This window comes from Mastigoproctus giganteus, chromosome 9, assembly GCF_048544385.1.
Source record: "Mastigoproctus giganteus isolate SK-2022 chromosome 9, ASM4854438v1, whole genome shotgun sequence".
Classification (NCBI taxonomy): Eukaryota; Metazoa; Arthropoda; class Arachnida; order Uropygi; family Thelyphonidae; genus Mastigoproctus; species Mastigoproctus giganteus.
In genome coordinates, this window is record NC_143583.1 from 150,216,336 (window position 1) to 150,231,626 (window position 15,291).

Consider the following 15,291-nt stretch of genomic DNA (forward strand, 5'->3'; position numbering starts at 1 on the left):
TTGACATAGTGGTAACCAACATTGGCAACCTGCAGAAAAGCATGGGGAAACAATCACGAAGTACACGAACCTAAGACAGGAGATCAAAGAGATGTGGCATATGCAAAACGTAACGATTATCCCGATCGTGTCAATTACAGGTATGGTGCCAAAGATCCTACATAACAGACTAGGAGCAATAGGTCTTCCAGCAAACACGTACAGGGAACTTCAGAAAGTTGCAGTCCCGAACACCTGTAAGACAGTCAGAGAGTTCCTGGATCAACAGTAACACCCGACATAACAACAACCACCTTGTGTACTTGGTAGCAATACCCGTCACGAGGTGGAACCGCCAATCAAGGAGAAATAATATACGTCATATGACAACACTAGATTTCTAGAATAATTATTCAAATTTTTGGTAACTCAATAATTATGTGTTGTTTGTTACAGAGCTCGCATGACAGGTTGTTTGATTGGTTAGTATTTTATGGTGCACTGGCATGCATTGCAGGAAAAGATAACACAGAATAATTGGAGAGAAGATCCATCATTCACTCCCCTATTAAGGAAAGAAATACAAAAAAAAATTAATGAGATGGTGATTGCAGTATAAGGAAAGGACTGCTTATTTTACGGTGTCCGTTGAGTGGTAGAAGCAGTTCAAATGGGGCCGTGCTAATATTTATGATACATAATCAAAGGACACACAACAACTGCTAAGAAGAAAAATAGTGCAATGAAAGTGGAAGAACTGGTCATGGAGGAAGGCAGCTGTTTAACAATACGCAAATTGACTCACGAAATCCCAGTGTGCTTTGTTTTTTGGAAATCATTGCAAATTGCAAAACCATTTTTACAGAGTTACCCAATTAAAAGGCTTTATATTATCTTCTATCTTAGCACGACCCTGCATGGACAATTCTACTCCCGCCTTTTATGTGGTTTTCATGCAGCTATCAAGGATAAATATGTTGTTAATCCACATCAATAATCCTGACACAGTGCTTGAGTAGGAAAATATTACCAACTTGAAGACTAATATTTGCCAAAAAAAAAAAAAAAAAAGATTGAATACAATTTTCTATTCAATGCTTTAGCCTAGAAATGTAACTGCAGACTATAAAAATTATTGAAGGCTGCTTCAACTGAGGCTGTAGTTAAAAATTGTGAGAAAAAATAACGAACAGTATATGGAAAGGTGCTGTTTGTTACTGGACAGCACATGTTGTGAGTACAATATTTCAGAATTGAAAATAAAATTATTTTCAAATCTGAAATATACAATCTTGGGTATTTTGAAGGAGAAAAATAAATGAAATGAAAAGACACATTAATCAAAAAGAAATTAAATTACACAGAATAAAGTTGCTTACCTGTAATACCTTACTTATTGGAGATACTCAGTATCACATTCAGAAACTTTTCAATGGAGTAAATGCATGAGGAGCAAAAGAAACTTCTGTGTCATAAAATTGAACCATATTACAACATACATTGAATTTCCATTCAAGAATGGTTTACAGTTCAACGAGATTTCAATGCGCTTTTAACTTCTTCATTACTGAATGGGTTTCGTGCATATGTTTTCTCAAAGACTCAAATACATGGGTTCAAAATGGAGAGGTCAGAGCTGTGTGTTGGATGAAAAGATACCTCCCATTGATAAGGCTGTAACCACTACCATTTGCAGTTACCAGAATTTAGCATCACAATCATGTAAAAAAAAGCATCCCTCCTCTTGTTTCTTAGATATAACAATTGAGCCATGCAAATTTTGCAGCCAATGTTGAAATGTTGAATTTCTGTGTGCTTATTCCATTTAGAATGCACAAATCAAATGACTGCAAGTAATTCACATTTGCCATATTTCCATTAAGGCAGCCGTTTTGGTTTGATCACCTAATGTCAACAAAGGTTTTTTGTTTTTTAGTGTTTAGTGTAATGGTGTGCAGTATCCCTTAAAAAAGATAAACACTGACAAGGAGAAAATTCAGTATACCGAGTTATGCAAAGCCATTAGAAAGAGACTCAGAGAGGACATAAGATTTAACACAAGAAAAGTAGAACAAATATTAAGGGAAAACAAAGGACTTAAATCAGCAGCCATGAGCAATAATACAGAAAGACAAATGATACTGAAACTGAAGAATAGCAATGGTGTAATAAATAGCACAGAAGGCATAATTCAAATAGCAGAAGACTACTACAGAGAATTATACAAGAAGCGAAGGAATAATGCCAGCAGTGGGGAAGATGGAACACATGCGACATACCCGATATCCTTCCTGATGAGATAGAACATGCGTTAGGTAACATGAAGAATCAGAAAGCCCCGGGGGAAGATGAAGTTACTATAGAGTTGTTAAAATTGGGAGGAAGAGACATGACACAAAAACTGGCAAGACTCTTCACAAAATGCATTAGGAGAGGCATGACGCCTAAGGAGTGGAATAATGCAATTAGAGCAAAACTCTAATTGCATTATTCCACTCCTTAGGCGGTAAAAGGAGATAAATCAGAATTGGAAATTATAGACCAGTTAGCTTGTTATACCACATCTACATGTTGTTCACAAGGATTGTTACTAACAGATTAGAAAGAATTATTCTAATCTGTTTAGGACAGGATTTCAACTGTGGATCACCTTCACGTAATATCACAGCTAATGGAGAAAGCAAATGAATATAAAACACCATTATGCCTGGCATTTGTGGATTATGAAAAGGCATTTGACTCCATATAGCATAAGGCAATGCATCGGGCACTAGAAAGACAAGGCATAGATATCCCATATGTTATGATTTTGAAGAAAATATATGAGAACGCTTCTTCTTCTTCTTTGGTCCTTAGCTGGCAGCTGGGGGAGGCGGTTGGCCACGCAACCAGTATGCTGCTGTAGGTGCCGCAGGGTTTCGGACTTGCTCTGTGATGTTCTTCCATACCTTACGATCCGTGGCTTCAGTCCTGGCCTGGTTAAGGTCGAGACGTCGGCTCTTCAAGTCATCTTCCACTTGCTTGGCCCACGTTTTCCTAGGCGCGGTCCGTTGGATGCTCCATTGGGTGGGTCGTTGTCTCCAAAGGAGTGTGGATGGTATTCTGTTCGTGCCCATTCTACATACGTGGCCAAACCATCTGAGCCTTCGCTTCTGGATTTGGTCGGCAATGGTTGGTTGCTGTTGGCATCTGGCGCGGATGGTATCATTAGTGATGCGGTCGCGAAGAGAGATGCCCAAGATCTGCCGCAGGCATCGCATTTGGAATACCTCAAGTTTGTTCAAATCTAACTTGAGACAAATCCATGTTTCCGATCCGTAAAGAAGAATGGGCAGGATCAAAGTCCGGAAGAGTCGGATTTTAGTCTTTGTGGAAATGTTGGTCCTCTTCCACAGACACCATTTGAGCGAGGCGAACGCAGTGGCCGCCTGTCCAATTCTGCTGTGGATTTCCAAGGTGGATGCAACTTTCTTTTCCTGGACCAGCGACCCAAAGTATTTAAAGTCCTGCACTTGCTCGATCTGGACGCTTTCGAGATAGATGGTGGCTTGCGACCCATCTATTGTCAGGGCCTTTGTCTTACCAGCATTGATCTTCAAACCGTATGGCCGGGCAATGCGGGCAATGTCGTAGAGGATGTCCGTGGCTTCAGCGTCGTTACCGGCAATGATAGCACTATCATCAGCAAACATCAGGTCAGTCACATAGTGATCCTTGTCATATTGTATGCCCTGTCTGTTTCTGAATGCTTGCCTCCTTTATTAGACTAGACAAAGACAGTAGCAAATTTAAAATTGAGAAAGGAGTTCGACAAGGAGACAAATATCTCCGAAGCTGTTTACTGCTGCCCTTGAGGAAGCTTTCAGAAGATTAGACTGGTCGCAGAAAGGAGTCAATGTGAACGGAGACTACCTAAACGATTTACGATTTGCAGATGACATTGTGGTCATAAGCCACGATCCCAAAGAATTAGAGGAAAATCTTAATCAGTTATGCACAGTTAGTAAGGATTTTGGACTAAAGATGAACATGACTAAAACAAAAGTAATGATGAACAAGTATGCCACAAAAAGGGAAATAATAATTGAAGGAGCAGTAATTGAAAAGGTGGAGTCATATACTTCTCTGTGACAAGGTATTAGCTGTAATAATGATAAATGGCTGGAAGTCAAGAGAAGAAGAAATTTTGGATAGATAGCATTCAGGAAATATAGTCACATACTGAAGAGCAATATCCCAGTTTGTCTGAAACGTAAAATAATGAACCAATGTATACTCCCCACCATGACTTATGGAAGTGAAACTTGGGCACTCACCAAAATAATGGAAGAGAAGCTGAGAACTACACAGCGAAGAATGAAACGAATTATATTGGGAATCAGACTGTTAGATAAGACGAGAAACACATGGATTACGCAGCAAACTCAAGTAAAGGACATTCTTATCAAAACTAAAGAATTAAAATGGTCTTGGGCAGGGTACATAGCTCGAAGACATGACAACAGATGGACTAAGAAAATAACAGAATGGTACCCAAGAGGAGCTAGATGAAAACCTAGAACACAACGACAGAGATAAACAGATGAAATTCATGAATTTGTGGGTAGTAAATGGATATCCATTGCACAAAACAGAAGGAACTGGAAAGTTGCTGGGGAGGCTTTCATCCTGCAGTGGATTGAAAATGGCTGATGGTGATCCCTTATACAGGAAGGTTGGCTATTGGTTGGTTTTTGTATGGTTTTAGGCGTATCAGCAACTTAGGCCAAATTGCATAGTATATAATATGTAAATTGCGTGTTCTGCTGTCGATTTACATTTTGCTTGACGAAAATCAAAAGCTTTTGGGTGAAAAGCCATGTGAAACTCAACTGCATTGTGAAAAACTCATGAAAACTCCCATCATCATTGATGGTATTCTACCTGATGTGGGGAGGACGCCAACTGTGCCACCCATGAAATGTTATAGGCAAGTCTTATTCAAGTGAAGTTTCACTACTGGGAAAATTTACTTCTAAAAACACCTATTACCGTCCTTTTCAAATAGCCATCATATTTTGCCTTTATCAGTGTTCTTTGATAACATAAAGAAGTGTTTTTATGCAAAAATGATTTTTATAAAAACATATTCGAAAGGAAAACATTTTATCTTGTATCGTAGTGAACATAAAACCAGTTGGCAGTGGACCAAGAAATTTTAACAGGGTGAGGTTAAGCAGCGCCAACGTTAGATGGCAAGGTTAAGGCCATATCTATGGGGATCACATTGTATACCTAAATTAATTTTAATTGAACAAGTCACTTACCTGTAACTGAGGTAGAGTTGCCACTACATATTCCCTGTAGAATAAAAAATCTGTACAAGGATTTCCAGTTAAATACCTTTTAAAAGATAAATGGACTCAGATTAACTGAATTCTAATATTACTTATAAACAGTTCTGTACACATATATATATATACACACACACTGAGTGATCACTGAATTATGACCACCTACCTAATACTTCGTAGGACCTCCTTTTGCCCTCAGTACAGCAGCTATCCGACGTGGCATTGATTCAACAAGATGTCGGAAGCGTTCAGAAGGTATGGCCAACCAAGCTATGTGTATTGCGGCTAGCAATGCAGGTATGGGGGTGATTGGTGTATCCAGACGCCTGATGTGCCTTTCCATAGTGTTCACCAAAAGTGCTCTATGTGATTGATATCGGGGGAGTTCGGAGGCCAATCGATATGCTAAGTCAGAATTGTGTTCCTCAAATCATTCCTGCAAAACAAGTGCCCAATGGTTCGGCGCATTGTCATCTTGGAAGACACCATCGCCATTCGTCAAAAAGTGTAACGTAGCAGGGTATACACAGTCAGCAAGCAGTTGACGATAGTGGAGACAACTGATATGCATGCACCACAGATCCAAGTTCCTACCAGCGAAACATGCCCCACACCATACAACCACCTCCACTAGCCTGCGCCTTTGATACCATGCGTGATGGATCAAGAGCCTCACGTTGTTGACCCCTAATCCATCCACGGTGTGGAGTAAATAATGTCTCATCCGACCAGCACACCTTCCAGTCTTCTAAAGTCCAACTTGCATGCTCTTTGCACCAAGCGAGTCTTTTACGACGATGAACCTTGGTTAGGAGAGGATGCTGTAGGGGTCGTTCGCTAGTATAGCCCATACGTGCGAGCATGCGATGCATGATCATGGCCCATGTTGTATTGGGTAGTCAACTCTACTGTGCCTGTTAGAGTCGTCGGACCCGGTGCTCACCTCTAACATCAACCTTCCGCTGACCTCTGCAGTTTTGCCGTCTGTTCATTGTTTGACCATTTTGACGCCAGGCCTGGTACACTTTAACTACGGCGGCTCTCGAACACCCCACCGGTTCAGCTGTTTGGGAAATTGAGGCACCAGCTCGTCAAGTACCCACATTCTGTCCTTTATCAAAGTCCGATAAATCCTTCCCTTTACCCATCACGCTCGGAATTTTACTACCACTAACACCTTATCTTGGCTACGTAGGTTGACTAATTCCGCACTCTTGTACCTCACGTGGTCAACGGGTCGCATTCAGTTTTCATAGGGGTGGTCATAATTCAGTGAGCACTCCGTGTATGTGTGTATATATATATATATATATATATATATATATATATATATATATATTAATAGTTATATTAGTGATAAAAGGAAAGCAAGAAATAAAGCAAAGCAAGAAAGTTAAAAGACAATAACTAATATTTATGGGTTAATGCAGTTGCAAGCAATCATGCAATACACCCACAATGTCTACAGAATATCAATAGAAAAAGTAAATCAATCCAATAATAAGAATACCATCAAGGACTTAAGAAAACGCAAAAAAAAAAAAAAAATTATTATTATTATCGCTTTTTACCGACAATCTAGATGACTTCAACTGGGGCCAACCACCCAGAATGAAGGCAAAAAACGACAAGAAGTTCTCTGTTTCTGTGATGATCAATATATGCTAAGTAATTTAAATCTAAACCAAATATAAACAGTATAGGCCGAACATAAATCGAATATAAATAAATCGAATGAAGATAAATAATTAAGAAAAATTTTGAAATATTAGAATCAAAGGTAAGAAATATAAGTAAAATATAAATGTAAGCATATATTAATCATCGTTGACCCGACAGAGAACGTAATTTAAGGATTAAAACAAGATTAAATATATAATACATACTACATTTGACCGTATCTAGGACATAATGTAATAGTCGTCAAAATAATATGTGGTGCCCCCTATGTGATGGATACGGTAAAAATAAATAATTAAATTAAATTAACGCAAAGAGAAACATGCAGATAGTAAGAAGAAAAACTAAAGGAGTAGGAAAAATAGAACCTGAACTCCACAAAGGCGAAAAATAGTGGTATAGATAAGAAATAGTTTCTCCTACGTCCTCGGATTGCCCTAATAATTTCGGAGAAATAAAAATAAAGAGTGTAGGACAGCTTAAAGGCATTACAAGATATAAGTTGTGGCTCGGGTATGCCCGGGATCGCAAACCCGTTCCTATAGTAGGACCCTGAGCTGAAAACATTGGCAGTGAGCTAGATGATTTTGTAATAACTGAGAGGAAAGTGGAGGAGAGATTGTTGAGGATAAACATAAAAAAGGCACCCGGGGTGGATGGGATCTATCCAGTTATATTAAAGGAGGCAGCAAAGGAAGTAAGCAAACCCCTAGCCATAATTATGAGAGCGACCTTGGACTCAGGGGAGGTAGCCATAGACTGGAGCTGTGCAAATGTAACCCCAATTCACAAAGGAGCATCAAAGGCTGATACAAGTAATTATAGACCTGTTAGTTTAACTTCTGTTCCAGGAAAATGAATGTAGGCATGGTTAAGGAAGCCTGCAGGATCATCTAGACAAGAATTCAGTTATAGCTCAGACACAGCATGGTTTTGTTAAGGGGAAGGTCTTGCCTGACCAATTTGATTGGATACTATGATGTAGTCACAAAAGAACTGGATGCAGGGAATAACTTTGATATTACATATTTGGATCTTAGAAAGGCTTTTGATACTGTTGCACATGGAAGACTGCTGCACAAATTGGAGCAGTGTGGCATTGGAGGCAAATTGCTGCTATGGATAAGGGGATGGTTGAGTGGCAGAAGACAGAGAGTGGTAATCAATGGACACTGCTCAACGTGAACTAATGTTATTAGTGGAGTTCCTCAGGGTTCAGTGTTGGGTCCGTTGTTGTTTTCGGTGTTTATGAATGATATTGATGATGGGATATCAAGTTTAATGTCCAAGTTTGCAGATGATACAAAGGTTAGCAGGGTTGTTAAGGACACTACTGACGCTATGCTGCTGCAACAGGATCTGGAAAGGTTGAACAGATGGGCTGAGAGGTGGCAAATGAAGTTTAACATTGACAAATGTAAAGTACTACATATGGGAAACAGTAACCCCAGAGCACCGTATCAACTCTGCGGTACTACGCTGACAGTGGTGGAGAATGAAAAGGACCTGGGGGTAATTGTGCAGGCAGATATGAAGTTCTCTGAGCAGTGCAGACGAGCTGCAAGAGTAGCTCATGGTGTCTTGTCAATGATATACAGGAATTTTTCTAGCAGGGATAAGGAGGTGATTATTCCCTTGTATAAGGCAATGGTTAGGCCACATCTTGAGTACTGTATACAGGTCTGGAGGCCTCATTTCAAGAAGGATGTAGAGCTGCTGGAACGGGTACAGAGAAGGGCAACAAGATTAGTGAATGGAACAAAGAGTTGCTCTTACGAAGAAAGGCTTAAGTTTTGCAAATTACAGAGTCTGGAGACTAGGCACCGGCGAGGTGATCTGATAAAGGTGTATAAGGCTTTGAATGGTTTGAGCATGCTCAATGTCAATGGGATTCTTCATCTTGCTCAGAATAATCACCTCAGAGGGCATAAATTCAAATTGAGGAATTACGGATGTCGGATAGATGTGCGGAAATTTGCCTTTGGCCAGCGGATGGTTGGTTGGTGGAACCGACTTCCATCACTTGTTGTTGAAGTTGATAGCCTAAACAAATTTAAAGCTCAACTGGACAGGTATTTCGAACGAACGGAGGGGTGAAATGGGAGTGGTGTGTGTGTTTTTTTTTTTTTTTTTGGCTGATGCTGAATAAGCTTGCTTTCTTGCATCATATGCTTCTACTAATGCTAATGCTAATGCTAAGTGCATTTTCGCCCGATTAAGCGGCTGCCCCAATTATCCGAAGTTTCCCGTAAATAGTTAAAAATACAATGGACCCCCCCCCCCCCCAGCTTTACAATTGATTCACTGTACAATCAAATCACGTTACGATGGACTCATAATAGTAAAGTACCGTTCAGTATATGATGTGTAGTAAGCGCCAGTCATTGTGATCACGTTTGTGAATTGAATTTTAATTCTATTAAACAGCGATTCTAATTAGCGAAAATAGGAGGAATATTATCCACAGGCTATAAAAGTAAAGATATATTAAGCACAAATTTACCCTTTATTACCTTACCAATTAAAAAATTAAATGATACGTGAAAATCGGAATATTTAATATGTACATACTAACTAGTTGACATTTGTGGATGGAAGTTGAAATTTAAAACAGTAAAAAGATAAGCAATCAATAACAAAGAACACGGCACACACAAATTGCAAGTAACGCAATACGGGCAAGTGAGAACGGAGTAACAAGTTACGAAGGTTTAAAAATAGGAATGAAGAGAAGATTCTGAACATTATGTTTTTTTATATGATTGAAGATTTCATGGAAGTTTAAACACATTTCATCATAATAACCCACAGAATTCCAGCTGTCGGTATTATCGCAAATTCAATAAGATCGAGTTTACCATCCGTTTATGATGGATTGCACTAACAGAAAAGCCCAATAAACAGGTGACTGCTGATTGTTTTTATTGTTTTATGGTTGTGACCTCCAGAAATCCGACCGAACCACGTGGTACGGTCGGAGACAATCGTAGGGTAATCTCTAGTGCGTGCTGCAGCCTCCTGCCCCGATTAAACGGCATGTTGTCCCAATTAAGCGAAGTAAACCCTGGCTATTTTCTCGATTGGGTTCTGTTTTTTTAAGATTTGCCCCAAATAAACGGCTGTCCAGATTAACCGGTGGCCCAAATGACCAGAATCCACTGTATTTTCTTTACAGGTACTTATAGGAATTTTTTCCTATGGTTTCAACAGCGGGTTCCTTAGATTATACTTTACCCCATATTCCTTATTATATATATTAACGTAGAAGATTATATTTTCAATGTGGGTAGTATAATCAACCGTAGGTCGAGATCATGGAATAGCAGTCATAAAATAATTCAATCCGAACCTGCAAAAATAAAGGTAAAAAACATAATATCAAAAATAATATATTAAAAGTACTTTGTTTCTAACACGAAATATATGCAGCACGTGGTATAAAGAAACCAAAGTTTTTGTATAAGCACGGAAGTTAATCGTAGCGTGTAGAGTACGTAATGTTAACGTATATTTCATGGCTGACCCGACAGAGGCAGAGGGATGATAAGTAGTAAAATTTATAAGTATTAAAAAATTACTAAAAGCCGATGGCAAACGATAACTTTAAAGGCCGAAATGATGAGTTGGAACAGAGGGTTAGGAACGGTACTTACTGTATGGCGAGTGTTAATAGCCTCTTTTCAAGACGCCAATTATCCGCATCAGTACATTAAATTAGTGTTTTGTGAAGGCCTTTTTTAATTCTTTGATACCGTTGTATTTATACTTTTGTTGCATACCCTGCCTGAGTCGTGGAGATGGACATACGGTGTAGGCTAGTGTGCTGCAGTGGAGAAAAAGCATGCTACGTGCTCATATCAATGACTATATACAGGGTGTCCCAAAAATATTGGTACAAATGTTTAGGAGAGGGAGGTAGGTAACATCTAAAGGAATGTGAATTGCATAGGAACCCATAACCGGAAACGTCACCGTAAGTCGGTACACGGCGCTGTTCATCAGTTCGAGAGAGGGAAAATTTCTGGTTTACTCATTCAAGCAGTAGTCGCCGCACGAAGACCATGCATCGATATACGAACTGTGAGCTGGCAGACATGCACCTAGTGTATGGATTAGCAGAGGGCAATGGACGAGCCGCTCAACGAATTTATGGAGAACGCTTCCCAACAGATATGTACCGGACCACTGTTGGTTTGCACATGTGCATCAAAATTTGTGCGATTATGTGTCATTTGTAGGTAACAGGAGTAGTGCGGGCAGACCACGTTCGACGCGAACTCCCGCCATGGAAGAAAGTGTGTTGAATGCCGTCCAGAATAATCCTACTACTAGCACACGTGCCGTTGCCTTTGCCTTAGGAGTGTCTCGGTGCAGTGTACAGCGTGTCTGGCACGACCATTCCTTACACCCTTTTCAACTCCAAAGGGTTCAGTTACTGCTCCCCCAAGATCATCCTGCACATGTGGCTTTTCCGCAGTGGTTTCTCCAAGAAAATGTTCAAGACTTGAATTTTCCAGCCTATGTTTTGGTCACGGATGAGGCTTATTTCACTCGGGAAGGCTAATTCAATCAGCGCAATGCTCATGTGTGGGCTCACGACAACCCACATGGTGTGCGCCCCCATGCGGCACAATGCTCATTGTGGAACCATCGAGGCTCGATAAATCAGGTGAGCATGGGGGCCAGGCAACGGGTCCACCACGGCCAATCCATCGACGAACAAAACGCCTGCCCATATGGAAGGTGTGTTCGTGAACAGGCGTTTTGTTTGTCGATGGATTGGCCGTGGTGGATCCGTTGCTTGGCCCCCACACTCACCTGATTTATCGAGCATCGATTTTTTTTCTGTGGGGGGGGCTCAAATCTATTGTGTATGAATCGCCTGTGGAGACGGAAATGGATCTCGTGGCGAGACTCGTCTGCGCTGCTGCTACTGTCAAAGAAACTCCAGGTGTGTTCGACCGTGTCCGCCAATCCATGTTGCGTCTGTGTCACGCATGCATCGCGTCTCATGGTGGAACCTTCAAGCATCTGTTGTAACATCATGAAATGCATCCATCTCGTACTCCATTGTTAATATTATGTCAAATAAATGTTTTCCACTAATTATTGTCTTGTGTCATTTCTGCTACTACTTTCCCGTGACGTTTCCGGTTATGGGTTCCTATGCGATTCACATTCCTTTAGATGTTATCTATCTCCCCTAAACGTTTGTACCAATATTTTTGAGACACCCTGTAGTATGTAAAAGCGACCTCAGGCATTGGAATGCAGTATGACTTACGGGATTGGTGGAGGAATTAAAGAGTGTATAGTTGCTGTTGCACTTATTTTAACCCCAGAAAAAGTCAGATTGTTTGACATTATTTTTTTATCACGGAGGACTGTTTCGGACCGTATAAAAGACATGGCTAACGATATCCAAGATCCTTGAAACAAGCAGCAGCAGAATTTGTTTTATATTCTATAGTTGTAGATGCGACAACAGATATAGCAAATACGGCACATTTCACTATATTTGTAGGTGAGATAACGGCAAACTTTACGATACGAGAAGATTAATTTCTTTAAAATCTACGCACGGGACTACTTCAGGTGCATATCTCTTTTCTGAAGTCAAATCAGCAATACGTGATTTCGATTTACCCTATGAAAATCTGAGCAGTGTAGTGAAGGACGGTGAACCATCTATGGTTGGATCTTAAAAAGGACTTGTTGCTTTAATTAAGAAAGAATTGGAGAGCCGTAAATTGGAATCTAATGTGTTAATAGTGTGTCACTGTCTTATTCACCAACAAAATTTATGTGCACATTCTCTAAGAATGACCAATGTGATGAAAATGGTAACAAAATGTATTAACTTCATAAAAAATAAGGGATTGAAGAACAGGGAATTTAAACAAATGCTAGACCGTGAAGCGGAATATGGTAATTTATTGATTGTGAGGTTCGCTGGCTAAGCAAAGGGCACATGCTCAAGCGCTTCTATGAGGTAAAAGATTAATTGAAACCCTTAATGGATATTAAAGGCCCGCCATTATGGAATTAGAAGACCAAAAGTGGTTATGTGATTTGTCATTTTTTGTTGATTTCACTAGCCACTTAAGTGATCTAAATTTGAAATTACAAGGACCAAATCAGCTTATTACCTCTCTTCTTGACAATATCAGGAGCTCTGAATCAAAGATGCAATTGTTCGTAAATCACTGAGAAAACACTGCATTTTCCAACACCGAAAGAACTGAAACCAGAATCGATAGTGGAGTATGTTGCAGTGTTTCCAATCTTTTGAATTAATTTCAAAAGATGTTTCAAGATTTACGAAATTATGAACTCACACTAAGAATATGCAAAACTCCTTTTGATGTGACGAAGCTCCCGAATCCTTGCAACTAGAATTAATTCATTTACAATCAAATAATACTTTGAAATCCAAATTTAATAGTGTATCTATTTTGGAATTTTATAAATACTGTGTAGATACTGAAAAATATTCACTTTTGAGGTATCATTCATGCATTGAAAATTGCATCGCTGTTTTCTACCAAATGCCAACGTGAACAGTTTTTCTCAACATTAAATTTATCCAAGAATAACTTGCGTGGATGGTAATCTTGTAAACTAACTAAGAATTGCTGTATCATCAGTGCCATCTAACATCTCTGAGCTTTCCAAAGTAAAGCAGGGCCAACTTATCATTAAGGCACATGGTAAGAAGTTTCATTAAAATTAAAACATTATAACTGGGGTATCTCGATAATTCAAGTATTACACTGTGTGCTTAATTAATACGTTATAACATTTTAATTAATATTGCTTAGTGTGATCGCATCCATACTTATGAATTTATAAAATTTAAGATCCATTATTTTTCTCAGCAAAAATGCACCCCCCTACAGGTTCTTATGCACTTGCAATTCGCCCCTGGTCTGAATCAATAATTTGCTTTAAGGATGAATAATAATTGCAAAGGAATTCGAAAATAAATTAATAGCGCTACTTAAATTAAATCGATGAAAGAAAGTAATATTTAACTACAAGAGCTTTCAGTTTTAGCCACCATAATAACAGGTGATAACGTTGTATACAGAAATATCACACATGCATTTATGGTAAATAAAATTGAAAGCCCACGTATTATGATACTGTGTCGAAATAATTTAACATTCATTATAATTATATACAAAGAATCTTAAATTGCTTCGAAAAAATATTATGAGCAATTCAAATAAAACATCAAATTACACAGTTCGAGAATATCTTTTATAACAAACGTCTAATAAAATAAACGTAATACTTACAATTCTCTTAAATTGTAATTTTCTTGCAGTGACTCCACTGATGTCACATCGACAATGAAGTTTACAGTCAAATCAAGTTTTTGCAATGATTCGCAACCTGGAATTTCAAAAATATCATCTGCATGATTTATAATTGCATGAATTGCCATTTAAATTATTATTATTCATATGGTGCAAGGAAGCCTGAAGAAAGTTATATTTAACTTCAAAAGGAAGTTTTTTTTTTTTTTTTTTGGCTGGTGCAGCTTATAGCCAAACAAAAAAAGAAAAAACCAATTCCTGAATTATCCAGAGAATGTGACAAGAGTCAGAAGTAGAAAGAAATCACCAAGAAAGAGAAGAATGATGATATGAATACTCATTCTGCTATTGAATTAATGTGAAGTCTTTGAAGTATTTGAAGTCTTCATTACTTACTACGTAAGTAATGAAGACTTCAAATACAACATTTTGACTTCCTGCAACTTGCATTACTAGAAAAGGAGTGGTAAGCTAAAATCAATTTTTCCATAGAAATAATGATATACTAGGGAATTACATTCCTGACCATTACTCTCCCTGTAATATACACAGATTTTAACAGATGTATACAGAAATAGTATATTTAATTAACTGGTAGTTGATTAAATATGCTACACTGAGTGGACAGAAATCAGAGGATACCTACCTAATAACAGGTAGGCCCACCTTTCACCCAGATAAGGGCAGTCACACAATGAGGCATCGAATCCACTAGTCCACGAAAGCGTTCCACAGGTATTTTCATCCATGCTTGCTGCACCGCTGTCCATAAATCCATTGCATTCCTGGGAGGAGGATCCAAAGCTCGAACTGGCCTTTCCACAGCATCCCAGAGAGATGATCCATAGGTTTCATGTCCGGTGAACGGGGAGACCATTCCATGGTGATAAAATCTGTGGAATGCTCTTCGGACCATGTTCTAGTCACCACGGCTCTGTCGGGAGGCACATTGTCCTGCTAGAAGAGTCCATTGCTCT

At 39.1% G+C, this 15,291-nt stretch overlaps 1 protein-coding gene across 1 annotated transcript in view; it reads right to left on the bottom strand.

The window, feature by feature from the left end:
- The window catches only part of tilB (touch insensitive larva B), a 154,679-nt gene that overhangs the window by 104,976 nt on the left and 34,412 nt on the right, over nt 1–15,291 (bottom strand). The window contains exons 5-6 of the mRNA XM_090381496.1: nt 14,294–14,390; nt 5,286–5,361 (exon numbers count right to left, since the gene is read on the bottom strand). Of these exons, the coding sequence (XP_090237622.1) occupies nt 5,286–5,361; nt 14,294–14,390 (173 nt within the window). The remainder of the gene's footprint in view (nt 1–5,285; nt 5,362–14,293; nt 14,391–15,291) is intronic.